Here is a 27,599-nt window from a genome sequence, read left to right as displayed (position 1 = left end):
GCTGGTATCAGAGCCGAAACGCACCGAGGGTGGTACGGGCATGACTAGTTTCAAAGTTTTTCAAAAGTATAAAAAAATTTATTAGAAAGAACGTAGGGCGAGCATGCACCTCAGTTATAGTGTTTTTGAAACTTTTACATAGAAGTTGATGGGGGTGGGTTTAGGGTCTTAAGGACCTTTGTAGGTGACGTTCGGGTCGTAAGGTTGTAGGGGCGTGGTGCGAGTGGGTTGTGAAAGCGTTTCGGTCGGACCGGAGAACACCGTTAGGCAGTCTAAAATGTGTTGCGCGGACGGTCCGGTCCTGACAAGCGGACGGTCCGCCAGACATTAAAGAAAATTTTCCCAGAACCATTTGAAACGGAGTTGGGTTGACATTATGAACAGCAGACAGTCCGCAGAATCTCAGCGGACGGTTCGGTTAGCCGGATTTTTGGTAAAGCGGACGGTCCGCCCATGTACTGCGGACAGTCCGCCATACCATTTTCGGCTGGACCAGGGCAGCTCGGTCAGACCAACTGGTTGCGCCGATCGATCGCCTGGCCCCGCCTGCCAGCATTATTCAGAATTGTGTTGAGGCTCTACATTCTGCATTGTGCCATGAATAGAAAAGATTAGTTACTATCGGTTTTGTCTTAATTTATCTGAATTATGGAACTAACCTCGTCATGGTTGAATGCAGAATGGGAGAACCACCGAACCCTCTTGAGTTGGCCCAGGCCATTGCGGCCATGCTCACCGGTCGCGACGAGCAGACCGCACTCCTCCGTGAGCTCGTGCAGCAGGGCAGAGCGCCGCGGCCTGAGCCTCACCACTAGCCACCCGTTCCTGGGGACCTAGCCGCCGCTGTTTCACAAGGCCGACGAGCCGTTGGAGGCCGACAGCTGGCTTAAGACCATAGAGTCCAAGTTCACGCTGTACCCCTACAATGACAATGACAATGACAAGGCGTCATATGCAGCACAACAGCTCAGGGGTCCCGCACGCACGTGGTGGGACAACCACGTGGCTATGTTTCCTGCTGGCACTCGGTTTTCTTGGAATGAGTTCAAGGAAGCTTTCAGAGCACACCATATTCCTGCAGGGGTCATTCGCAGGAAGCTCACTGAATTCCTGGCCCTAAAGCAGGGTAACAACAATGTGATGCAATATGCCCAGAATTTCAATACGCTCTCACAGTACGCCGGTTATCACGTGGATACTGATGAGAAGAAGCAGGCGTGTTTCAGGCAGGGGCTTAGCAGCAAGCTCCAGGATCGCCTGGCGATGTTCAAGTTCAACACTTTTAGTGAGCTAGTCAATGGGGCTATCGTTCAGGAGGATGCCCATCTAGCTCATAAAGAAGAGAAGAAGAGAAAGTCACCGGCCGTGGGGTCTTCTAGTAGTGCTCCTCAGAGGTTCCGCCTGGTGCAGTCGGGCCCACAGCGAGCTCCTTTTCAGCACCAACCACAGCAGCAGTGGGGTTATCGGGCACCTCAGTACACTCAGCCATAGGGGACAGTCAGGCCTCCTGCTCCTCAGCAGAATGAGCAGAAGGTCTGGGTGCAGCAGCTGGGGGTACGCCCCAATTTGTTCCCTTGTTACAACTGTGGGCAATCGGGACACTTCGCCCGTAACTACCCAATGCCACCTAAGCAAGGTCAGAAATCAAGCCAGCAAAACCAAAAGCAGCAAGTGGCTCACTTCAAGCCAGGGCAGGTGCACTATACCACCTTCGAGGCCATCCCTGAGGGAGCATCAGTGATGTCGGGTACGTTCTCTATTAATGGACACCCCGTTCTGTACTATTTGATTCTGGGGCGTCTCACACATTTGTTAGCAAGGAATGTGTAAGCAGATTGGGATTAGATGTGGAGAGCATATACAGGCCATATAGTATTCACTCACCCGGGGGGCACTTGATTACTAATCAACTTGTTAGATAAGTACCCTTGCAGTTACAGGGAAGGATTTTTGCCACTCAGCTTATAGTGTTGCCATCCCAGAAGATAGATATTATTCTTGGCATGAATTGGATGGGAGTTCACAGAGTCATTCTTGACACTGTTTCTCGATCTGTGCACATCAACTCTCCTATTCATGGTTCGATGATCTTGAGTCTTATGAGCTCCGCCCCGTTGGTCCATGCGGTGCACCACGCCGAGGGCAAGAAGCTAGAGGATATACCAGTGGTATGTGAATACCCGGATGTTTTTCCGGATGAATTGCCGGGCATGCCACCTGACCGTGCTGTGGAGTTTGCTATTAAACTGCAACCGGGCACGACACCAATCTCCAGGAGGCCATATCGGATGCCACCTAATGAATTAGAAGAATTAAAGAAACAATTGTAGGAATTGCTTGATAAGGGTTATATCCGTCCTAGCACGTCACCTTGGGGCTGTCCTGCACTCTTTGTGAAAAAGAAAGATTAAAGCCTCAGGTTGTGTGTGGACTATAGACTTCTGAATGCCGTCACAATCAAGAATAAGTATCCACTTCCCCGGATTGATATTCTGTTTGATCAGCTATTCGGGGCCAAAGTATTTTCCAAGATTGATCTCCGCTCTGGCTATTATCAGATAAAGATTAGAGCTGAAGATATTCCCAAGACGGCTTTTTCCACCAGATACAAACTTTTTGAATATCTGGTCATGTCTTTTGGGCTAATCAATGCCCCTGCTCATTTCATGTATCTCATGAACTCGGTGTTCATGCCCGAGCTAGACAAGTTCATCGTGATTTTCATTGATGACATCCTGATATTTTCCAAGAATGAAGAAAAGCATGCAGAACATCTCCGCATTGTGCTTCAGCGCCTGCGGGAACACAAGTTGTATGCCAAATTCAGTAAATGTGATTTCTGGCTCAAGGAAGTCCAGTTCTTGGGCCACATCATCTCATACAAGGGGATTTCTGTTGATCCTAGCAAGATTCAGGATGTCCTGAATTGGAAAACTCCAGAGTCTGTCTCAGAGATCAGGAGTTTCCTTGGGCTAGCAGGCTATTATCGCCGGTTTGTACCAGAGTTCTCTAAAATTACTAGGCCCATGACTGAGTTACTCAAGAAAGGGGTGAGATTTAGTTGGGACGACAAATGTGAGCAAGCCTTTCTGACTTTGAGAAGGCTTCTGACATCTGCCCCTGTCCTCGCTCAGCTAGATATCACCCGGCCTTTTGATGTGTATTGTGATGCATCAGGTACGGATCTCGGCTGCATTCTCATTCATGTTTGTCTTCGCCGGATATTAATTTGGCCATTAATGCTTGTTGTAATGCATCAGGTACGGGCCTAGGCTGCGTCCTTATGCAGGATCAGCGCGTGATTGTCTATGCCTCCAGAGCCCTCAAACGGCATGAAGAGAATTATGCTACTCATGATCTGGAATTAGCGGCAGTGGTGCATGCATTAAAAATCTGGCGCCATTACCTTCTGGGCAATCCAGTGCATATATACTCAGACCACAAGAGTCTCAAGTATATTTTTACCCAGAGCGAGCTAAATTTGTGCCAGAGACGGTGGTTAGAATTGATTAAAGACTATGATTTGGAGATTTATTATCACCCGGGCAAGGCTAATGTTGTAGCCGATGCCTTAAGTCGCAAAGCAAGTTGTAGCTGCGTGTCCGCTACAGTTCTACATGAAACCTTGTGTCAAGAGATGGAGAAGATGAAATTGGCTATTGTGTCTGAGGGCACACTTGCTAATATCACCCTCACACCTACACTTCGAGATCAGATTATTGCCGCTCAGAAGAATGATGTGGGCATGGATAAGATCAGGCAACGGCTCAGTGAGGATGATCCTCAGGTGCAATGTTTCCATCAAGATAGTGAGGGGGTTCTTTGGTTTAAAGATCGGTTAGTGGTGCCTAAGAACTTTGAGCTCCGAAAACAAATTCTCGATGAGGCTCACCTTTCTAGGTATTCAATTCACCCGGGCAGTAACAAAATGTATCAAGATCTTAGGCAGCGGTTCTGGTGGACCAGGATGAAACGCGAGGTCGCTAAATGTGTGTCCGAGTGCGATATCTGTCGAAGAGTAAAGGCAAGTCACCTCAAACCTGCTGGTATGCTACAGCCTTTGGATATTCCTTCGTGGAAGTGAGAGGATATTAGTATGGACTTCATTGTTGGTTTGCCTCCCACGTCAAAGGGATATGATTCTATTTGGGTTATCGTTGACCGCCTCACTAAGTCCGCTCATTTTCTTCCAGTCAAGACACGTTATTCATCTCATCAATATACAGAGATATATATGGCTCGGATTGTGAGTCTTCATGGTGTACCCAAGACGATTATTTCCGACAGAGGCACACAGTTTGTTGCCCGTTTCTGGGAGCAGTTGCATGCATCTCTGGGTACTCGGCTTATTCGCAGCTCAGCCTATCATCCTCAGACCGATGGTCAAACTGAGTGAATCAATCAAATTCTAGAGGATATGCTTAGAGCCTGTGTGCTATCTTATAGCAAGAAATGGGATGAATGCCTACTGAAAGGATCGATGGACCAAGAGGGGGGTAAATTGAGCCTTTTTCAAAATTGTAAAACAAAGTAAAGCAACCTTAACCTATGCAATACTAGTGAGGCTCAATTCACCAACCGGCTAGCTAAGCAAACTACACAAGCTTATGAAGATACAACTAGATATGAAACTAAGCAAGGTAGAGCTAAGCTATGATCTCTAAGGTCAAGCACATGAATAATTGCATGAAAGTAAGTGCTTGAAAGTAAAGAGTGGGCAAGAGACAACCGGATTTTTTCCCGTGGTGTCGATGTATTGGCAGTTTGGCACACACCCCTAATCCACGTTGTGACACTCACTAAGAGTCTTGTCACCTCCCAAGTCACCGAGACAAGGGCGCTCACTAAGAGTCTCCATTCACCTTCCCAGCGTGGTGGAGCTCAAGCCACGTACAAATTTCTTCGGGCTCCCACAATCGTTGGCAAGCTCCGGAAGAAACACCTTCAATCACCAAGATCGCCTAGGTGCTGCCAATCACCAAGAGTAACAAGCTAGGGTCTTCACTTGAGCAAGAACCGATCACCAAGAACGGATGCACATAAGCTTCGTTCTACTCAAGTCCTTAGTCTTGCTCCTTAAATGATTGAATGAGCAAATATGTGAATGATGAAGCTCAAGTTGGCTCTCAACAATATATGAGTGTATGAATGTTGCCTGGTGTCAAGAGAGTGCAAAATGACCCATTGAAGGGGTATAAATAGGCAGCTCACACGAATAGAGCCGTTGGAGAAAAGCTGCCAGAAAACTGCGTAGCGCCGGTTAATCCGACGATCCTCCAATAGCCAGCGTCGGTTTAACCGATGAATGTAAACTGCCCATTCTGAAAACTAGCCGTTACAATTCGGGCAGATTAACCGACGTATCATCGGTTTAACCGGTGAGTGTAGTTGTCCACTGATCAACTGAAAAACCAAGTCTCTGGACAACTGCACCGACGTTAACTCAAATCCATCGTCGGTTTAACCGGTGAGTACAACTTCTGAAATCCCTGAAGAAACCATCTCACTGGTCAATTGCACCGACGTCTCATTTCAAACAGCATCGGTTTAACCGGTGTATTGAACTTGAAATGCCCTGGAAAAACCAACTCTGGACTAATGCACCGACGTTAATTCAAACAACATCGGTTTAACCGGTGTATAGAACCTGTCCAGACTCTGCTGACTGCGTTTAACCGATGTATAGAAAAGTGGAAGCGTCGGTTAAACCAGTGTATAGACTTTTTCTGATTTTGCCTTTTCTGATTTGAGTCTTGAGTGAAATCCCAATATTCTTGAGATATAAGTTGAAAACCACTTATTTGAACTTCTAGAAACCTGAGTGACCATAGTGTGCATCCATTTTTCAAATGACCATGTCCATGCTCAAGTTACTTGACATTAACCCCTCTTAATAGTGCGATCACTACAAAACTATAAAACCTATACTAACCTAAGTGTCCTTCTCAACCTTACGACACTTAGGACTAGAAAGATACTTAGTCTTGTTATATATTTGAGATGAATACCGAGATCGCCTTTTTGAATAACGAAACTTAGGGGCCTCTTTTGACATATGACCAAATGAGTGATAAAGATCTATTAAGCTGCACAAACTCATTAGTCACAATAATGGTTGTCATTAATCACTGAAACATACCTTGAGGGCCTAGATGCTTACACCTACCTCTAGCGGAATTCTCTTATAACAACAGTTATTAGGAAAGCATCAAAATGGCTCCTTTTGAGGCATTGTATGGGCGGAGGTGTAGAACTCCAATGAATTGGTCAGAAGCAGGAGAAAGAAGTGTGTTCGGCCCTGAGATGGCCAGTGAGGCAGAAGAACAAATCCGATTCATACAGGAGAATTTGAAAATAGCCCAGTCTCGACAGAAAAGTTATGCGGACAAGAAACGTCAATCTGTCACATTCCAAGTGGGAGACCATGTCTATTTGCGGGTATCTCCAATGAAAGGAGTTCAGCGATTCGGTGTGAAGGGAAAGCTCGCCCCTCGCTATGTTGGGCCTTTTCCTATCATTGAGCGGTGTGGGCCGGTAGCATATCACCTGGAACTTCCTGCCCAAATATCCGCGGTTCATAATATTTTCCATATCTCTCAGCTCCGAAAATGCCTCCGTGTTACAGAAAAGGTGATTGATATAGAAAAATTGCAACTGGAGCCCGATTTTGTCTATCTGGAGTACCCAATCAAAATTGTTGATCACAAGACCAGGGTCACTCGGAATCAAACCAGTGATTTCTATAAAGTGCAATGGAGCAATCACTCCGAGCGGGAAGCCACTTGGGAAACGGACGAATTTGTCCAATCCAAGTGTCCGGAATTACTACAAGCCTATCGAGGTACACGCCAATTTCTAACTCTCCCTTTTTGCCATTCATTAAATCTCGGGGCGAGATTTCTTTTAGGGGGTAGGATTGTAACACCTGCCTCACGGACAGTCCGCTCGGGGCCGGCGGATAGTCCGCCAGGCATCGCCCAGATATTTATCTGGATGGATGTGGGACCCACTCGTCATTTCTCTCTTCCTCCTCAATTCGTCCAGAGCCGAGCGGAGCCGAGCGCTCGCGCCGTCGTCGCCCCTTCTCCATCGATCTCCCTCCTCCGGCCACCAAACCTCGATTCCTCGCGCGGGAACCTTCCTCGCACCTCCTCCACCTTACCCAACCTCTAGACCGGCTTCTCCCCGGCCGGAATCGCCCCCACCACCGCCGGACGCCATTGGAGGTGCTTGAAGCTTGCTCCACCGTCGATCTGCCTCTCTGGTCGTCCTGCACTTGAACCGACCGCGGGAATGGATTCGTGGTGAGTTCCTTGTGCTTCCCGGTCTTTTTCCCCTTCCGTGGTGCGTCGCCGGCGCCGGAGAACGGCCGCCCCCGTCGCCGCCGCACTTACTGCCGCCTGGGGCGAGGGTCAGAAGCTAGGTATCGCGGACGGTCCGCCTGGGAGGTTTATCAGAGACGATGTTGTCTCTAGTGGTTTAGCAGAATGAACTGCGTACAGTCCGCTATAGGGGAGCGGACAGTCCGCCGTTGAAAGTTGAAAGTTGTCCAGAGACGGTGTCTCTGGTGGGGTTCGCAGGATTGAACTGCGGACGGTCCGCCACTTGGGCGCGGACAGTCCGCAGTAGAGCTTAGAAATTTTTCCAGAGGCGTTATTGTCTCGGGTAGGCTGGTGCAGGTGTACTGCAGGACGGTCCGCCGCTTGGGCGCGGACAGTCCGCAGTAGAGTCTAGGATTTTGTCCAGATACGTTGTCGTCTCTGGTGGATTGAATACGTGAACGGCGGACGGTCCGCCACTTGGGCGCGGACAGTCCGCAGGGTATTTCAGTTAAAGTAAAATAGTTACATCTTTGGGCTGCACTCATTTATTTCATATGCATACGTGTAGCATCCGCAGCTGAGGGCGCCGTATTTGAGGTGATCGCGGCACCGCAGGAGCAGCTGACGCAAGCCCAAGAGGAGAGGTGTGCGCACCCGCCCCAAGGCCCGTCTGACCCCAGTTCAGTGCAGCGGCCCGAAGGCAAGCCCCGGTGCACATCCTATTAATTTTAAATTATGACACCTATATATGTATTTATTGCTTATGCATTACGTTTAGGAGTTGTTTGAAACCCTAGTTGCATGAACCCTAGGTGTCCTTGAGTTGTACTAGTATGTATAGGACGGTAGAAATGCTATGCTAGATAGGGTTCGGTAGAAGTCGAGTAATTCTTGGTTGCTCGCGAGATATAGGATGGTTTTATGTTCCCAGGTATGAGTACTAATTTTGGATGAAAGTCTTGGAATGAAAGAAAGAATAGAATATGAGACCAGGCGGGAGAAGTGTAGTTCCGCCTGTGTCGGTTAAGGACCGAGCCGTTGTTGGCCCTGCTGATCATGTTTGAACTGTACTAACCGCATGCTGGGAGTAGGAGGTAGTCGAAACCGGTAAGCCGAGTACTGCCTTGTGACCCCTCCGCCAAAAAGGATCCTGATGTACAAGCCATTCCACCAAGAGTGGTGGAGGAGCAGAAAAGTAGTCGGGATGGACGTATTAAAAGAGTAATGTGCTATAAATGTGGTGAAAAAGGCCACTATGCCAATAGATGTCCCACAAAATGAGAAATTCGAAATGGGTATGCTAAAAGAGTGTGTTTGGATGTGGTAAAGAAGGGCATTATGCCAATGGATGTCCAACAAAGCATGAGAAGGCCAGATCCCGTGATCTTGGAGTATACTGCCTCAAGTGTGGAGAAGATGGACATCTTGCCGGTTGGTGTAAAAAAAAAGAAAGTGATAATTAACTCCATGACAGAAGTACATGAAGACTTGAGAGGTGATACAAGACCCAAGCCAGAAAGAAACAACCAAACTCTACTCAAATCACTTTATCAAGGTACGAAGAATGATTCTTCGAAAGATGTGCCAACGAAGCTGAGGAGAGAATTGATAGTTAAAGGTGGAATTAGACGGAGTGTCTGTGAAGTGTTTTGTATGAGTTACCAGGAATTAAGAAGTATACATTGTAAGAAGGATTGGCTGAGAAGACAGTTAACATGTGTCGGATGCTGCCCACCTGAACCTTTGTCTCTTGCTAGCCTTGTGAATCTCAGGACGAGATTCCTTTTAAGAGGAGTAGTTCTGTCACACCCTGAAATTTTTGGATTTCAGGATGTGATTAAAATTAAAAATAAATCAACAATTTTCTCAGAGTTTTAAAATTTTTCCCAGCATTTATTTTTCTTCACAGGAAAATTTGTATAAAAGAAAATTAGATTGGTTGAATTAAATGAGGTTGTTTGTTTTGTTTTGCATTCATGTTGCAATGCATTGTTTTATTGCTTGTTGTTCGGTTCGAATTTGAATTCTTGAATTCGAATTTGAATTGAAGTGTTTGAGTTGTTTTCAGAAAATGCAAAACCTTTTCCTTCCTCACCCTGTTTTTCAGCCCGACCCAACTCCCTTCCCCCTCCTTTTTCCTTTTTCTTTCCTCCCCCCCCCCGCGCGGCCCATGTTGCCCCGGCCCGTTTCGCGTGCCAGCCCAGCCCGCGCTCCCCTCTTCTCTCCCGTCCTCTCCCGCCGACAGGTGGGGTCTACCTGTCGGGGTCTTCTTCCCCGACTGGAAGGACCCGGACTCTCCCGGAGTCCGCCTGCGCCATGCTCGCCGCGGCTGCCTTGGCCCGCACGCCAAGGGCCTCGCCCCGCCCCTATAAATAGCACCCCCTAGACCCCCTTGAACCCCATCGAGGAGCCGCAGCCGCCGTTTCCCCTCGCAGAACCCTATTTTTCCGCGCGCCGCCGCCATTGTTGGCTTTGGAGCTCGGAGCCACTATTGTGCCGTTGCTCCGCCGTTCCCTCGCCTAGTTCGGGCCATCCTGGAGCTTCGCGTCGAGGTAGGGGAACTCGCCGACCCGTCTTCCCCCTCCCTCTTGCTCTGTTTCGGCTGGGCGTGCTCGCCGGCGCCGCCCCTCGGCCATGCACCGCCGCGCTCGCTCTCCGCTCGCCTAGGCCCCGCGCGGAAGCCCTAGTTGGCTTCAGCGTGCCGCGCTCATGCTCCTCGACCTGGTCCCGAGCTGAACCGAGCCTCGGACGGCCGATCCCGGCCTGCTCCGGCGAACCGCCGCCGCCAACTTCGCCGCCGGCTGCTTGCGCCGCCGCTCGCCCCGATCGATCCTAGCCGTTCGATCTAGATCGGGTGGCCAGTTTAGATCTAAACCAAGTCAAAGAAGCTCATACCAGTCAACCCTATGCGATTTTGCTAAAGAGCCCTTCTGTTTTGCTAAAATCAACCCGCGATCCACACATTTTCAAAAGTATTTACAAGGTAGCCCTTTATTTTCTGGTTTAGCCCCTGCCTTTTCCTCAAATCGAACGCGCAGTCCGAGACCCCTAGTTTTGCAAGCTAGCCCCTGTAGTTTAGGTTTAATCTCGTTTTAGTCCCTGGTTTCTTCAGATCTAGCCCCTGGAAGCCCTGTTTCTTCACAAATAAGCCCCTAGAATTTTGTTTTAGCCATAACTTCTTCGTTTTAACTCCGTTTTCATCGATTCTCGCGCTCACGTGATCCTTGAAACGTGTGCGATAGCTTTATGACCTTGTTATCCTCTATTAGCATAGTTTTCTGTGTCTTGCAAATCTTTTCCGCTAGCTCTTAACTCTATAGTTAATCGCGACTAGATCCTTAAAGCATTGTTTATCCCATAGAATCGTCGTTTTAGTTCCGTTTTCCGTGTTTCTTGCGCTCTCATCATCGTAGCAGCGAGCCTTATCCTTTAGTACGCTCTTTTAAAGCTTTTCTTTTTATTTTGGTGTATTGTTCTTAGATGTAACTTTTTGTTTGCTTTGTATGGTTGCTCGTTGATTGCTCCGAGTAGAAGGATCATTGTTTGAAGATTGAATATCAAGAGTTCCTAGTGAGCAAAAGCTGAAGAGCAGTAAGAGTGATCTGAAGGCAGCTCTGAATTCCTCCCAAGATATGATATGTTCAGCAGGCTGCATTGCACAATAATTATCCCACCATATACGTGCAGGACCACGCAGCTGTTGGGCGGCAAAGGGGGCCTTATTTGCATCAACACACGGTACTGCTAACAAAGCAAACTTGGAATTGATTGTACGGAGCCAAGCATCGGCATCCAATGGGTCATCAGCTTTGCTGAAAAGCGGAGGTTGGGTACCAAAGAATTCCTGGTAACCCGCTGGTTGTGCCTCCCTTCCTCCATACTGTTGGCGTGGCTGATTTTGTTGCCCTTGGACTAGCTGGCGAAGCAACTCTGTTTGCATGGCCATTAACTCGGCCAGATTCGACGGGGGTGGCGGTGGTTGCTGAGATCCACTGCCAGTTTCACAACCGAAGCCATCAGGCGTTCCGCGTGTATGACCAACCATCTGTAATTATGGAAGACATCCATTAGATACATATTTCTCGCTTCCAAAATCAATGGTACGTGCAATGATTATACATTGGTCAAAACAAAATCAGCAAAATTTAATCAGATGCGGTGTAGCACAATATGCACAACACATAACCGTGCAACCCACATAAATCAAAACTGGTCAGCTCCATCGTATAGAGACTCGATGCTGAGAACCAAAGGTAAAGAAAATAATCTATCACTTTGCTCTTCATCGCTATGTGCTATGCTGCTAAACAACAAAGATCATAGAAGTGATTGGTCTAAAATTTAGTCTCACAGATTCAATATGCTAAATTTGATGAGCACACATGTCACAAAAATTTGCAACATCTTGTATTCATCAAACAGCGTGAACATGCACAAATGAAGAGATTTGGTAAGTAGGAAGATCCTGATTTCCAAACTGGTAGTCGCTACTTATATTACATCCAAAGCAGCATTTGTCTTACAACCTAATATTACTCACCCTTACCACATATAATACAACAAGTGGTACTCCTACCTAGGGCTATCTTACAACATCTCTTTCCTATGTACAAGCTACAACAAGAGAAAACACGAACTATCTAGGACTAGTCTAAGGAGCCTAGAAGTCGTCGAGGTTGCCCACAGAAGAGGCACTGCCGGAAGAAGAGTCATCCGGCTGAGGGTTAGGCTCAGCAAGTGCGTGCTCTGAATCTAAGTCAGATACTCCCTCAATCTCCTCTGGGTCCTCCTCTGCTGCTGCAGGCTCAGCTGGGGCATCTAGTTGCTCCTGGAGCATACCAACATGTGCTAAAGCATCAGCCCAATCTGCTTGAAGCTCATTCACCTGCCCCTGAAGAAAACCAATAACTATGTTGCGCTGCTCTATCTCAGCACCATGCTCCATAGCTTGATGCTCAAACTGTGCAATGGCCAGATCCCTCCCAGCAACGGCATCCTGAAGTCCCTGAATCTGGGTATCTCTCAAACGAAGACCTCGCTGAAAACTCTGGGCCAAGTCTATCACCTGGTCCATGTGTCGCTGCTGAAGTATCTGGTAGTGCGACTGAGCATTCATATATCTGACTACTGCCTCGATAGTCTCATCCGCTACATCTCCAATCAAGTGCCCAAAGTGTGTGACCCTGAACAGCCACTCTGCATTGCCAGCACTGACTGCTGGAAACAAACCAATAGGATATGCTGCTACCTCCTCGGGATGGTGCTCACAAAAACTGGTGATAGCGTTGAGAGCTGCTTTCTCAAACGCATCCACAAGACGGTACCCAATCACCTCAATCTCAATCGGTGGCCACTCCAAGGTGGGGTGCTGAGGAATGGTCATTTTAACTCTGTTCTTCTTAATTCCATCCTCCGAAAACTGGCGTCCCGTGTACTGGGGTGGATCTGGGTAGTGGAAGATACGAAGTGAATCCCAAAGAATCCTCGGAAAACCCTCCCAGTACAGACAGTCGGTATGAGCATTTCCCTCCTCATCCCAAAAGACCTGGGAACAAGTCGCCATCTGAATCAAAAAGGATTCAAATGTGAGTAATGTGATTATCTCAAGACTTCTCAAATAAAGCTTTAAGAAGACTGCGGAAAAACAAATACGATTCTAAGTCAAAAGGTGATATAGTTCCAAACTCAAAGAATAATAAACCACAATCGGTACTGGTTCATCATTTGAGATTCTAAGGAATGAAAAGATCACTAAACAACAAGATGGGGCTTAGGAGGAAAGCATGACTCAAAACCGTATTTTTCATCCAAGGAAACCTAAACATTTTACAAGTGTGCTACTAAAATCAAATTTTCACTCATTCCTGTTTTAAGCACACTAACAGTTATCTTATAAGGATTCATACTAGAAATTCCTTAAAAAGCTCACGTAGCAACCTCAATTATCATGAACCAATCAAACATCAACCAGATATGTATGCACGTCCTGACCGTCCTCACAAGATAAACAAATGCCAACTATCGTTGGGCTTACGTAGTTAGCACGGTAGTATTCATAAATACGGCTCTCCCTATATAGCTAGTCGATACAATCTAACCGTTCTTATCTTATCGAATCGTGGTTAGCGTACCTGCATTAAGATTGACAGAACATAAATATATATACCCAATGAACTTTTCATGCCAGCACTCATGAAAGCGTTCCCAAACATTACCGCTCACTATAGAAGCGGCAGCCATACAATTTCCGCCGTATGGCCAACGTTAACATACGCTACTCAGAGGCGTATTCACAAGTTCCTTTACTCCCAATATAGTCGATCGAGATCGGTATATTGGCAGCAGCTCAAGTAAGTCACTGCTTGAGCACAGCGTTCGGTTCGCATCGCCGACGGGAAGGTCAGACTCCCTCAGCTGACTGAGCACACTTTACTTCCAATATAGTCAACTAATAGTCGGTATATTGGAAGCACCTCAAGTAAGCCACTGCTTGAGGGCAGCGTTCGGCTCGCATCACCGACGGGAAGGTCAGACTCCCTCAGCTGACTGAGGATCCTTACAATCTTACCTCACGTAGGTGCGTCGTTTCAAGAATTAAGAGTTGCTTGTGAGTATGGTTTGACAAAATGTAAAGTGCTGGAAGTCAGATAACATAAACCATACAGAAATAACCACCTATTAATTCCCATAAATTCCCTAGGACTTTACGTTCTAAGCACAACTCTTAACGAATCCAACGTAGTTTTCCGAAATTCTTTATGGTTCCAATTTTATATGAAAAATGGTTTTTAAGGTTCCAACACCTCTGATGTACGCTTGCAGCTCTGATACCAGCTGTGGCAGAACCGCCTAAATTATCCCGGCTCAAGTGCGTAAACCATCACCATAAAGGCAACATTAGCTTAAACGCACTTCAAACGGAACAATTTTTGGTCTGTCGGGTAACGTCCCGATACAACCACCGATTCTCGGATCGAACAAGCATACCCCGCACGAAGGCAAGTTCAGAGATATTACAACCACAATTTTACAACTCAGGCATAATAACGATTACAAACTAGTTAAACACATTATTACAAAGCCAACTTAAATAACAGTTATACAAGCTATGATTATAAGTTCAGAGTCTAAACAGCGGAAGATGAAACACGATGACTACAACACGTCGCAAAAGTATACCAAGCTAGCCCAAGCATGGTATCACTCGTCATAGTCATTGCCGGCCGAAGACGTATCCCATTCTACGGACCAGCTAGGAGGCAACGAGCAAGGATAGGTCAAGCTAGCGATCTGATCCTCAAAACTCATACCTGAAAAAGGGTTTCAACAGCAAGGCTGAGTATTCTAATACTCAGCAAGACTTAACCGTCAACGGGTATAAGTAGCCCACCTTAGCTAGACTATGCAAGGCTTTGTGAGGCTCTGGTTTTCTTTTGCTGAAAAGCAATAAAGAGTATGTCCTTACTTTCAAGTTTTAGCTTTCAAGATTCTAGTTGATTAACCATTCTATGTAAGCAGCTACTATCCAATCATGGTGGAACTTCTAAGCAAACATCAAGATTAATAAGAATATTGATGCTCTTATTACTCTGTGTGGCAGATCAATTAAGCAGTCTCATTTCATCGTGAGAGGCGGACGATTCTGAATCGAAATTCAACCTTGCAAGGACAACCTAACACACACGTCTGGAACACCGTCGGGTCATTCCCAAACAACCGTTGACCTTTCTTTCCGGCTTGTGGATAGTGTCACTCTCCCCGACTACAGGGCTCCAAGGCCGAACCTTGTCCCTTGAAGTCGTAGTGTTGCGCAACATAATAATAAAACCTATCCCTACTGAGAGAGTGAAAGGTATATCCACTCCCCGGTCCAATCGGCTACTAGGCTTGCCGCGTACCATATTTACGGCATGTGGCTAGTACTTTCAAAAACTTAACCGGCACTACCACACACCGCGACCTTAGTAAGTTCATCAACACAGACGGGGTATCACATAAGGTCATGATATCGATCACAACCCCGTCCGTCGTCCTTATATTGATAACAGAAAGTAAACAATCAATTCCTATAAAGCTCGCGAGTGACAGGCAATCACTCGACTTTTACCGGTCCTATAAGCTTAGCAATTATTCGAACTCAAGTCTAGTGTTCAGTACATAGGTTCCTAGGATCATGCATCTAGGGTTTCAATTCAACTCCTATGAACTGTAAATGCACAAGTAAAATAATACAGTAAATGATATTAATTTGAAGTATAGGTTATGTCCGGGGCTTGCCTTCTCGATAATTGCTAACTATTTCAGCTCTAGGCTCTTCCGAACTTTGGTCCGGGGCTTCAGTTAGTTCCGCAGTGTTCACTTGAGCTTCGAGATCACCTCCGTCAGATTCCGGGATCAGCTCGTACGTCCCGTCCGATAAGGTAGTCGTGTCTATATGTAATGCAAGAACAACATTATAAACAAACATGGGCAATCGTTTATAGAGTAGTTAAATAACAAATTTAACTACACAAGGCATCATGATTAACAGCACAAAAGAAGTTAACTAACTTCATAAAATGAGTGGTGGTGATTTCCTATACGATTAAATCATGGTTTGTAAATAAATCAACAACTCAGAGTACAAATAGTAATAAAATCTACTAAAATTACACTAAACAGAACATGAACAAAGTAATCTACTCTACAAAAATCATGCCAAGATATGTAACCATTTAATCACAATAAATCATTTATGCAGGAAACACCTAGTACAAGCTTGAATTATACAGATCAAACTAGAGCCAAACAGAAGCTTAAAATTTAACAGGAGATCTACACAGGGATGATTTACCTACTGTAAATTTTTTCATGATTTTATCTACACGGAATTAATTCTGAGAAAATAAACAAAACAGACATCAGTTTAGCAAGATTCAATTTTAGCTCCTGTTCTAGTAATGAACTAAGGCTCAAACTTCCTGGAAAAGCTAATATTCTCCAGATGAACACTCAGGAATATTTTCAGGATTTAACAAGAACAGAAACTATTTATTATAAATAAAGTATACTAAACAAGGATTAAATCAAATAAATAGCTACAACAAAGAACTGATCATGAAATTTTTATAGCAAAACTAGTGTAACATGATTCAACCACCACAAAAATTTCAGAGCAATACAAGCTTTCAAGCATCAGATAAGAAAAAGATTAAAGAACAAGTATTTATATACCTAATAACACAAATCAAAATCTACAGCAAAAACTTGTAACTAAAGCCTAACATATTATGGTTCTACTGCATAGAGCTCTTCAAGAGGATTCCAAAACATCAAGATTTGCTATTTTACGAATTTTCTACAAATTGATATTGAATTTCAAAGATCACAGCAAACTATTTCAAACAAGTCCTTAGAGCACTATTCCTCTGAGTCTAGAGCTTCGCAGACAGCCCCCTGGGCTTTTCCAAATTCTAACACCGACGTCCCCGGCCGGGTCAGAGAGGGGAGGAGGGGTTTGACCGGTCGTTTCCCGGCGAGGGGCTCACCGGCGGCGAGGGTGGAGGGGTGCGTGAGCCTCACGGGTTCAAGGCGCACCTCTGGGTGCTTGGAATCGAGGCTAGGGCGGTCGGAGGTGGGGTGTCGACGGCGAGCGGCGGCTTGCGGGCTCGGAGCACGGCGGCGGGGTGGCTCCGGTGAGGTTTAGGCGAGGGGAAAAGGCCTGGGAGCTGCGCGAGGTCGAGGCGGTGCTAAAAGTGGGGGCTGTAGGGGTGGAGCGGGTCTGGGTTGGCGGCTCCGTGGCGGGGTGGAGCTCGCCGGGGTTCAAGCAGGGCGGCGGAGGCGTTCTGCGGCGTGGGAGCGAGGAGAGAGCGAAGGGACGAACGAAATCGACTGCTGGGGTTTATGTAGTGCTTAGGCGCTCGCTAGAAGAGGGCGGCGTGCTCTGCAGCGGCCGTTCCACGGCGGCGTCGCGGTGGCGGCCGACGGGGTGGTTCTGGAAGCGGCGGGGCGCGTGGCAAGGAAAGAAGAGGGCCAGCGCGAGGCAACAGGAGGGGGAGGTGGTCGTCCGCGACGCGTGGGCGCCAGCGCACGGCGGAGTAATGGCCGGAATGGCCGGGAAGGCATCGGCAGCGGCGCTGTCGGTGGCGCCGGCGGCGAGAAGCAGAGCAGGGAGGTGGGAGATGGTCATAAGGGTCGATTTGTAATTACCAAAAATTCCAGGGACCTCTCTGTAAACAAGCAATAACTTTTAAACTAAAGCTCAAATGAAAAAGTGCCCAACATGAAAGTTGTTCAACTTTTTAAGATCTACAACTTTGATGTTGTGCAAAAATTTATTTGACCAAAGATTCAAGAGCTAAAATTAAAATCATTGAAGAGATTTTAAATTCTAGGAAATTTGTCTTTTTCAACGCAAAATCACTTCAACTCTAGACTCAAAAGCAAAAATGGCTGCCATGCATTAAATGCACTGCAATTTTGCATAAACACCCTCCACTAAAGCTATAAATACACAACCTATTCAACACAACTGCAGAAAGGACCTTACATAAAATCATAATTACACATATAACCTTTCATAATTACAAAAAGATCCTTTTTACTTAAATCAAGCACATAATGTATAGCAAACCTACACAATTACTGTGCAGGCACCTAATTAAATTACTGTGTAAACACCCGGGGTGTTACAGGCTTGGACCCTCACATGATTAATAAACTTAAAGATGGATATAAATCACATTCTGGTTATTTCTTGTGGCATTGCTGAGTACCAACCATAAGTGTACTCACCCTTACTTACTGCTGCTCAGAAGAGAAAGTTGCTGTGAAGAATTTTGAAGATGATACTGAGTTCTAGGTGTACGCAACCCCCAGTCGATTGCCTGTGAAGTTTGAAGCCTCCGTTTCCAGGATAAGCTGTATAACTCTGATAGTCTTTTAATTGTTTTATTTTCTCTTTTACGTGATACTGTTACTGATTATTCACTTATGATGTCTCTATATGTATGAAACTTGATTCTGACATACATATAGATATACATTCGGTTTTGTCCTTAAAACCGGGTGTGACAATCACATCGATGTCCATCACCTCGCCCTTCATCAGCCGGTACACAGCCATGGAGTCCTCACCATAGCGCGCCCTGGTGTAAGCGTGCAGAAGACAACAGTATGTCGCCCTGCTGGGCTGCACCTGCTGATCAACCAGCTCTCGGTGTATAGTCTTCACCACCCATGGTCGCATTGCACGGCCCATGGCGTCCAACATTGTGTTGTACACGACAAGGCTTGGCTTCACCCCGGCCGCCTTCATTTCCTCGAACACGTTGAGTGCACCGTCGAAGTTGCCGGTGGTCGAGTGTACCTTGATCACCGTCGAGCAGATCACAGGGTCGAGCTGCCATTTCTCCGAGCGGGCGCGGTCGTACAAGCGGAGGGCCGCCTCGGCGTTCCCGGCGCGGCCGTACGCGTCGATCACCGCGGAGTACGTGAGCATGTCCGGGGAGCGCCCGAACTCCGGCATCTTCTCGAACCACTCCACGGCCTTGCTGGGCAGGCCGCAGCATGTTGTGATATTGCAGTGGCACCTGGCAATAGAAATAATAGTGCACCTATTATTCCATCTTGCTCTTAGGCATCGCTAGAAAGCAACCTTGGTGGATTATAAAAAAAAACATCAATTACAGAAATTCTTGTAACTGGGCCATCCTTGAAGTTATAGTAGGTACCTACCTTGGTATCTGCTACTTGTCTAGTACTTGTGCTGACGTTTTCAGTTGAGATTAACCCTGCATACTATAACAAAAGTTTGGATTCAGTGAGGTTTGTAATAGTATGTAAAGAAAATTAAGCCAACAAGGACTCGAGGAGCATTGAGGATGCGTTAGAGGCACATATACTGCTGTAGGCTGCCCTAATCCTACATAATCCTTTTAGTATCAAAGTATCATTCAACTGTGACCCTTATATGACTGATCTTCTCACACCTAAATAAAATAAAGACAAAAAAACTAATCTTCTTTCTGCTGCTATGTAGTATTAGCTGAAGTAGCTCAAAGCTAGAAGCACTATTCTCTATCCGTGTGTTTGGTTGGTGGAAGAAATCCAACCCGGACGGGTCGAACCCATTTTTAGGATGTTTGGATGGGGAGGAGCACGGGTTGGAGCGGACCCAGATGGGAATATTCGGTCTATATGCGGGTCGCCTCCGTCCGTTGAAATCTGGCGGACAGAGCCAACCCCGATTTGCTCCGTCGCTGAGCGCTCTTCCCGTGAAGTCTCCGTCCGTCCGCCCGCCCCGGCCCTCCCGCCATTCTCGGCTCGCCTCCCCCCCAACCGCCGCCTCCACGCGACCCCCGACGCCACCGCCGCCGCGACCACACCACAGCTTGTGCTTGTGCTCTCCTCCCCCTCTCCCTCATGGTCAAGGACGCACGCCGGCCGCCGCCGCCGCCTCCCCGTCGCGAGGGCCGACGCCGCCCGGCGCCGCCACCACCGCTCCGCGTCATCCCCGGCCGTCGTCCAACGTAGCGCTGCTCCACGCCGTCCCGGGCGCCCCCCATCTCCATGACCCTACTGTGCCCAGCGCCGCGCCGCCGCTCCGCGCCGTCCTCCGCCGCCGCCGCCGCCCCGTCGGCTCCCCGACCATCAAGGCGGCTGCGAGAGGCGGAGATCCAGCCGGGGGCTCCCGCGGGACGGCGGCCGATCTCGGCAGGGTCCGCGAGATGGGAGCGGCGGCGGCGGCCCACGGTGGCCCGAGCAGGGCAGCTCACGGGGCAGCGGCGGGCGGGAGGCCGGGCCGGCCACGGCGGCGGGAGGAGGAGGAGGTGGGGCAGGCCGCGGCGACGGCGGACGGAGGAGGCCGAGGCGGGCGGACGCCATGGCGGGCAGAGGAGGCCGGGGCAAGGCGGAGGGGGCCGGGCGCACGGGCTGAGGAAGAAGATAAGGGAGAGAGAAAAATAAAAAGAAAAAGAAAAAAGTGAGAGGTTGACAGGTGGGGTCCATTGGTGGCAAGTGGGATCCTCATTAACGGTGTTATCATGCCATCCAACCCGTATTCCCAATTTCTTCAACCAAACATGAAATGGGTTCACTCCGTCCCCAAAATCAGAAGTACAACCAAACAATGGATGGGTCGGCTCCGTCCCCAAAATCCGGGTTGGATCCAACCCAACCCATTGGTCCCGCAACCAAACACACGGTATGCAATCTTCGTATAATCATTTCACTCACATCCAAGCATGAGCTCATTTGTCATGAATATTGATTGCTGCCAAGAGTGGGAACCATCATCACAAGTTCTGTACATCTTTAACTGCTGCCTGGAAGCAGGATGCCAGCTCATTCAGTCAGTGAATCACCCTTTTTCTTTGTTACATCTGTGTATCAGTATGATACAATGAAGCATTCAATCATGTCCACAAATAATGTGCGCCATTCATGATCATTCTTAATCGTGGTGCTGGTGAACTCATTAGCATCTAAAAACTATTCCATCAAACTGATATTGTTATTGTTTCAGTCCATTTAGTAGTATCAAATGCAGAAATCTGTTTCAGGTTTGGCTGTCATATTCAGAACATATGTATCACTGCAATGCTCTGTCCTTGATATTAGTCATCTTTGCTCATAATTAAGCGTGGCTGACCAGAAAGTGGTATTTGCTTGTGTTAGCAACCTAGCTAGGCTTGCACGCCACGGTTCTTGCCTGGTTTGTTGCTTGCGTTAATCATGCGTGGGCCCAGATCAGCAATCTCCCCCTTGATTCTGTTTTTATAAACAAGGTGGTTGAGATTGCCTTGATCCTGGGCTATATATGTAATCCTGAACCCTCAGTTGAATGCATTGATCATTTTGCGCGATTTCAATCTCTATCAGCTTGCACAACTGGAGGTCCATTGTCATCTTCAATCTTGTGTATGCAAGCACTAATCTATGCTAGTACCAATTTCCTTGCTCTATATTGTATTCGTGAGCAATGTTGGTTAACTTTCTGCAAGCAATGAACAAATACTGTCTGCTACCTATTGCAATTGTGAGAGACAAGTAGATTGGGAAAACACCACACACCCATAGGGTTGGGTGACCTTTCATTATATAAGCCAGAATATGGCTTGAGTTACAAGTCAAGTCATATACAATGCATATACAACTATAGTAGCAATGGAGACATTTAAAATACTTTTCGTTATTTTATCCTTTGCAAGCTTCCATATGTAATGTTACAAGAGGTCCCTAGACCAATGGGGGCTTAAAAAATGTTTTGAACTACCTATATTTTTGCAGACTTCATTCTCAACTCCACCTTTTTCAAGCAGGTTTTATCATTGGTTTAAAAGTTGTAAAAGGTTTATTTAGTTTAAAGTTTCACAGAAGCTTAAAATGCTTGAAGACCTAGCATAACCCTCTTTCTTAGGCCATTGCAAATATATGTGTCACTTGCACATTGGATTCCTGTCAGTCGAACGAGTAAGGAACATGGGTCAAAGGTTTTTTTGTGTCTTGCTACGAGGATACATGATACCTTCGCTGAGCCATTGGTATATATCCACACACCATCTATGTATATGCCTGTCTGAGCAAGAACATTTTCCTGTAGCTGCTTTTGCATGCCTGTGAAGTCACAATTGTTGACCTTAATTCAGAATAAGGAGGATGCTATGGTGATAACAGATAAGCATAAATTGATTTCAAACCAAGTTTGTCACACTGAAATGCGTTGATATTAATAGTGGAAATGAACCAATCGTTGCTTCAGCATCCCATCTAAAGGCATCAGTAGTGAACAATCTATGTGCTGGCCCATCCATACCCGACAATGTGAACTTTGCTGATTTTCAATATCTTGCAATGCTGATCTTAAGCAGTCATATGAGCCCACAAGCTTAGCCCTAGAAGCTTTTAAGCTCAACGTGACTGCAGCACTAGAAAATTGATTCAGAGATGTGTAACTACTAAGAATTGCATACCATGCCATCTGAAGCTTAACGTACTCATTGTTTCAGGGAAGTTAGTGGGTTACAGTGACTTTGAATTGACAGAAACATTTCTTGTCACTACTCACTTTCACGTGACATGTTTTCTTCAGTTTCCCTAAATGTTGGTTGGTACTTATTAGCCACTTATTTGCCTTTCTCGTGTATGCAAAACAGAAACATCTGTCGATGTAGAAGAGCTGCACCAGCATCACATCGGTCATCCACTGGACAGCACAAGGCTCCTGCCCTGAGAGGGGGTAGTGGCCATTATAGATTCATGTTGCTATGACGGTAAGCAGCTGTTAACTCTGGCCTTAAAACACATACTTGATCTGCTTTGCTGTGTGGTGGAACTAGAAGATAAGAGTTTTAATGTCAGAAGGTCGTGTGGGTTCCTTCTCTGCTGCTACCTGTTTACATGCCCAGCCTTTTGTGTATGTCTCGAGCAGAAGAACCAGGATTTAACTGGCGCACCCTGGGCCAAAGCCTGCCATCTAGTATACAAGCATTGTACAATCTGTACTGCCATCTTCCACACCCTTAAATTTGTGAAGCCCTTTTCTTTTGGGGCTGACATGATGCATGGTTGTTGCCGTTAAATTTCAATGTCCAGACTTCCCAGGCCTAACATATTCTCACTTCAAATAATTAAAGGAATGTAGCATTTAATTAGATTGAACAATACTTTTTAATTATCATTGCAATTTCGATTGGACTCTATCTGCCCATATAGGCAAAGATAGGTGGTGCACACCTATGTAGCATTGTAGCTAGATTCAGTACTGACTGAGTGAGCTATACATGCAGTACAGGATGCAAATCTGTGTGGTTGCAATATTGGAGAAAAGAAAGGCGTGTTGTCCAGGCAAGGACCTATATATGGTCTAGGAGCAAAAGTCTAGCTGTAGTATAACATGGGGGTAGTACAGTTGCAGCACAGGTAGAAGCAATTGGACTAGCTAGGGTTGCAATTTCAATCTTGTCTTGGGAAACTGCTGGTGATGGCCTGATGGGAGGTTTGTGCCTGAAATGTTGCCTCTAGGTGTTTCCTTCTTTTCCTACTCTGCTGTCAGCCTTCACAGTCGCACCTGCTTTAGATTTTTTTCATCCCGGTTGCATGTTTAACCAAAATAGTGACTCCTTAGCATTTGGCAGTAGAGTATTCATGGTGTTCATTACATTGGTGATTTACTTAATAAAATAAGATGTTGCATGTCCAAACTCCAAAGAATAGTACAAAGGTTTTCTGCATGCAAGATAAAAGTGCTAGATTCTGTCCCCAGTATTTTTTGAATCTTGTAGGCAGTTCGTGTTTGCATGCAGGAGGGAGAAAACGACACATCCTGAAGTTGCATTGGATCTATCACCAACAATAGTGACAGTAGGGGTCTCCTGCTTCCGCTCCACAAAAAAAGTGACAGGAACAGCAGTGCAGCAGAAACAGGAGCAGCAACATCAAAAATGATAGCATTGAACGTTAAAAGCTCCAAAGCAGGACAGACCACTTGCTTAAGGCAGGAAGCTGGGTGCCTGCTACCTGTTGCATGGTTGGTAAACATTCATTTACTCCATAGCCATTTTCATCATACATCTACATGTACAGTTTAATAACCAACTGTTTCATGGGTTGAAGTACTATTTGTTCTATGTATTTGCTAATAAAAAAATCTTTTACTATTTTTCGTGGAGCATTATTCGTGCTTCCAGTATTCTGGGTGCGTGTCTGCTGTATTCTACTGTTCCCTTCCTTCTTTATACAATATAAAGCTTGCATATTCAAAGAATAAAACAACAGTTCTTCAGCCAGAGAAAACCCCACCAAGCACAAGGTCTTCGGTCTTACTATCACTAGACATTAGATAAGGGCTATCCTTTCAGCCCGACAGTTTAGAGCTTCATTGAGGGTGAAATATATAATATCCTAGCTAGGGCAATATTAAGTTGCAGGAGCTAGGTGGCCGTAATCCCAGTTATATGTTACTACTTGCATATACTAACAGTACGAAAGCCAATCTTGGATGGAATTAGTGTGGGAGTAACCCGGGGGGGTTGGCCTTTTCAGATCAGGTCATTTTTTTATGACCAGCTTGATCTGTCATTTCTCATGTGCCTAGTCTTTCTGCACTCTTTATCCCTTCTGCTCCCTCGTCATACTTGTACTTTCCTTGCCTTTCCTTGTTGCAAGTGTGTAGACGCTTTAATCTTTTTGTTATATATATTAATTGATTCTTTTGTAGGACTGGTGAATTTAAAATTATATGTTGAACCTTTTACATATATATATAGTCAACACTGCACATCTTCAAACTTTTCAGAAGTCGCTATTAAATTTTTTTCCGGAAGTCAACTGATAAGAGCTTACACTGTTTTTTTATGGTCTCTCTCCGTTCAGCCGTCATTCATATATGTATATATAATTATGTATTTCTTCAGATGCAGATATTCTTAATATATATTATAAAGCATTGCCTCGTTGCCCATGCATCATGGAGCAGTAACTGTATACCTATACGTTCAGTTCAAAGCTACAAGGTATGACTTGTGGGCCTTCAATTTCTCTTTTGTTATTTTCACCTTTTGTTCATGTACCTTTTCTAGCTAGCGTGCATAGTATGCACACAGATGCAGACTGTTAGCAAAGCAAAATAAAAAGTATAATATTTCATAATACAAGAAATAGATCGTGTTCCATTATCTCATCTGAGATATTGTTTTTATCTATGTGGGATATTAATTCACCCAGGTATTTATTTAAAGATGCTGTAGCCTGCAATCTGTTTTTGCCTAAGATGCTTCTATGAATTAAACAAGAAACTTCTCCTGATGTTAGCCTATTTTCTCTAGAGTCTAAAACATTGTAAGTTCCATATGAAATGTACAGTTGAGTACAAGTTGCCCTAGTTGAAATTCATTGATGTCTTGTTGAATGGTAAAACCCGAGACCCTAATTATATAATCTGAATTTCTTTCTATATGTATATATGCACGCAAATAAAAGATTCAAACTTTGATAAATGGACTTCTTTTGCACTATGCCAGAAAATAAGGCAAGATCTGGATTCAGTGAAGAGTAATCGTAGATATGGGAAAGGTACTGAAATGAGTTCTTGGCCGAGTTGATCCGCTAAAAGCAGCAGAGAAAAGGTAACAACTATAGATGCAAATCTAAGCTCACGCCCTCGGCTGCGGTGGTTGCTGGCTGCTCACAAACAAACTGACCTTGTGGAGACAGCAGCAAAGAGGAAGACGAGGAGGGCGACACCAAAAGAGACGTTGATGAAGCCCTTGGGTCTGACTCGTCTCCGCGGAACACGGACAGCGCGACTGGCCGCCGCTCTCCAGCCGGCGGCATGCTCGTGTTCCCATGCCCAGCAGACGGCCCCCTCCCGAGCCCAGCCGTCAGGGGGTTCCCGTTGATCGGCTGAGCGATCGACCCGGCCCCGCCGTAGACCTGCGGGCCGATGGCGACGCCACCGCCGGGGCCTGGAGCCCTCATTGTTGTGTGCCACGGGTACAATGTCGCCACCGTAGGGCCTGCCACGCCGAAGCGATGCTGCGGGTAGCCGAGGAGGTGGTGGTGGTGCGCGCCGCCAGCCGCCGCCGCTGCGGCGGCCATCGCCGACTGCATCTGCACCCGCTTGGCGTGCTGCCGCTCGCGTTTATGCGCGTTCTGGTGGCCGCCGAGCGCCTGCGACGTCGGGAAGTGCCTGCAGCAGTAGTGGCACTCGAACTTTCGGCTGCTGTCGGTGGGAGCGGCAGCGGCGGCGGCGGCGGCAGCCGTGGTGGCGGTTGTTTCTTTAGCCTTGCTCTCCGGTGACGAATGCGGGACGTCGATGCCGAAGATGCGGATACCGGAGTTGGGGCTTTCACGAGGTGGAGCGGAGCGCAGGAACGGCAGCTCAGAGAAGGACGACGCGACGTTGCTGAAGTCGTGAGGCTCCCGAACGCTCGCCGCGGCGCCACCGCTGCCGCCTTCGCTGCCGCTCCCCATGCAAGCCAAGGTACAGAATTTCTCGTGTCTTTGCGGAATAATTTGCAGTACGAAGTAACTGGCTGGTGTCTAAGGTGGTCTAGCTAGCAATGAGGTTGGGGAACCCTCTCAGCACTCTTCCTCGGCGATGGCAAGGAGAGAGGAACTGGGTGGAGGGGAGAGACAAGGGAGCTAGGGAATGGAAAGAGCAGCAGGGAGGCCTGTGCTCGTGTTGCTCAAAGGAGTGCCAACTGCCTGTGGAGCAGGCAGGGTAATTGTCACCTTACTATATCGTGGTTAGTAACGTTAGTTAGGAGGAGGGTGGGCCTGCCGGGAGGATAGGGGGAAAGGATCGGAGATGTGTGGATACATCGTCCACGGTGGTGTTGTAGTAAATTCTTGAGCAGGGGTCGGGTGGCCATAGTACACAGTAAGCTCTGGCAAGTACTACTGCACTCGGAGGCTTTTGCGCTCTCATAACAAACAAGTACCTGTCACTGGGAGAGGAAAGGCCATCTGCCCATCTCTCTCTCACTGTCTCTCTCTGCATACGCACAGCATAAGCACATAGCAGACGTAGCCCCTCTCTCTCTCTCCTCCTCCTTTTTTCTTTGCATTTTTTTTGAAATGATTTTCTTTGCATTCTTCATTTCTCTGGCTTTCATGCATGTGTAAGCATCAGTGAATACGTGACAAGCTCTGAGCGTGGGCCTGTCGCGTTATATAGCTATATGTGGGGGTGGTACTGGCTGTTTTATGGAGGCTCTTTATAGCTGTTGGCTTCTTTACATCTGGAGCTGCAGGCTTGTGTTTGGAAGTGGTCCTGCGTACAGATCTAGTTGTAGCCTTGTGCCTTACTGCCCTGGCTAGCTGCTGCCCCTGCGCGTGACTGATTTCTCTCTACCTCCTCTAAGGAGTCTGTGCCTTAGTCGTTTCTTATCCTGTTTGTTTTTCTCTTTTCTCAAGTCATACCCCATATGGGAACGTCCTAAAATATCTCTCTTGTTACTACCACTCATCAGAGAGCAAGCCTCCACCAGTCCACCTGCCTAGGTTGTTAAGTAATAAAACTTGGTAACCTAATGACTTGACTAGCTAGACAGAATGAGAGACCTACATGTAGGCACTCAGATCGACATATGATCGGTGCAGCAGGATGTTATAACTAGGTTCATCATCCAATGTTTTGCTTTGGCCTTTTGCTATAATCAAGCTACTCCACTCGCTTTGGTTTTTTTGTCCATATGATTAAAGCGAGGCTCACCTGATGTATCGGCGACATGCATGCTTTGCAGATGCGCTCAATGGTTGGAGGAAGAAAGGAATGTTCGAGTTAATTAAACCCAC

General features: G+C 46.7%; 2 protein-coding genes across 3 annotated transcripts; both read right to left on the bottom strand.

Annotated features, from left to right (window-relative positions):
- Positions 1-848: 848 nt before the first annotated feature.
- LOC120689348 (pentatricopeptide repeat-containing protein ATP4, chloroplastic-like) lies at positions 849-19,012 on the bottom strand. The gene is made up of 3 exons (XM_039971636.1): positions 18,990-19,012; positions 18,382-18,892; positions 849-920 (listed from the first exon to the last, which is right to left on the bottom strand). The coding sequence occupies exons 1-3, from the start codon at positions 19,010-19,012 to the stop codon at positions 849-851; spliced, it is 606 nt and encodes a 201-aa protein (XP_039827570.1).
- A 4,390-nt stretch (positions 19,013-23,402) lies between these two features.
- LOC120692906 (zinc finger protein 8-like) lies at positions 23,403-26,835 on the bottom strand. 2 transcript variants are annotated; one of them, XM_039976292.1, is made up of 2 exons: positions 25,502-26,835; positions 23,403-23,819 (listed from the first exon to the last, which is right to left on the bottom strand). In XM_039976292.1, the coding sequence occupies exons 1-2, from the start codon at positions 26,271-26,273 to the stop codon at positions 23,458-23,460; spliced, it is 1,134 nt and encodes a 377-aa protein (XP_039832226.1). In that variant the 5' UTR covers positions 26,274-26,835; the 3' UTR covers positions 23,403-23,457. The 2 variants fall into 2 exon arrangements, with proteins under 2 accessions (XP_039832226.1, XP_039832227.1); XM_039976293.1 differs by lacking the exon at positions 23,403-23,819 and having other exon boundaries at positions 25,280-26,819.
- Positions 26,836-27,599: the final 764 nt, after the last annotated feature.

The sequence above is a fragment of the Panicum virgatum genome, chromosome 9N (assembly GCF_016808335.1).
Source record: "Panicum virgatum strain AP13 chromosome 9N, P.virgatum_v5, whole genome shotgun sequence".
In the NCBI taxonomy this organism is placed as follows: Eukaryota; Viridiplantae; Streptophyta; class Magnoliopsida; order Poales; family Poaceae; genus Panicum; species Panicum virgatum.
This window is presented reverse-complemented; position numbering and strand designations above follow the sequence as displayed.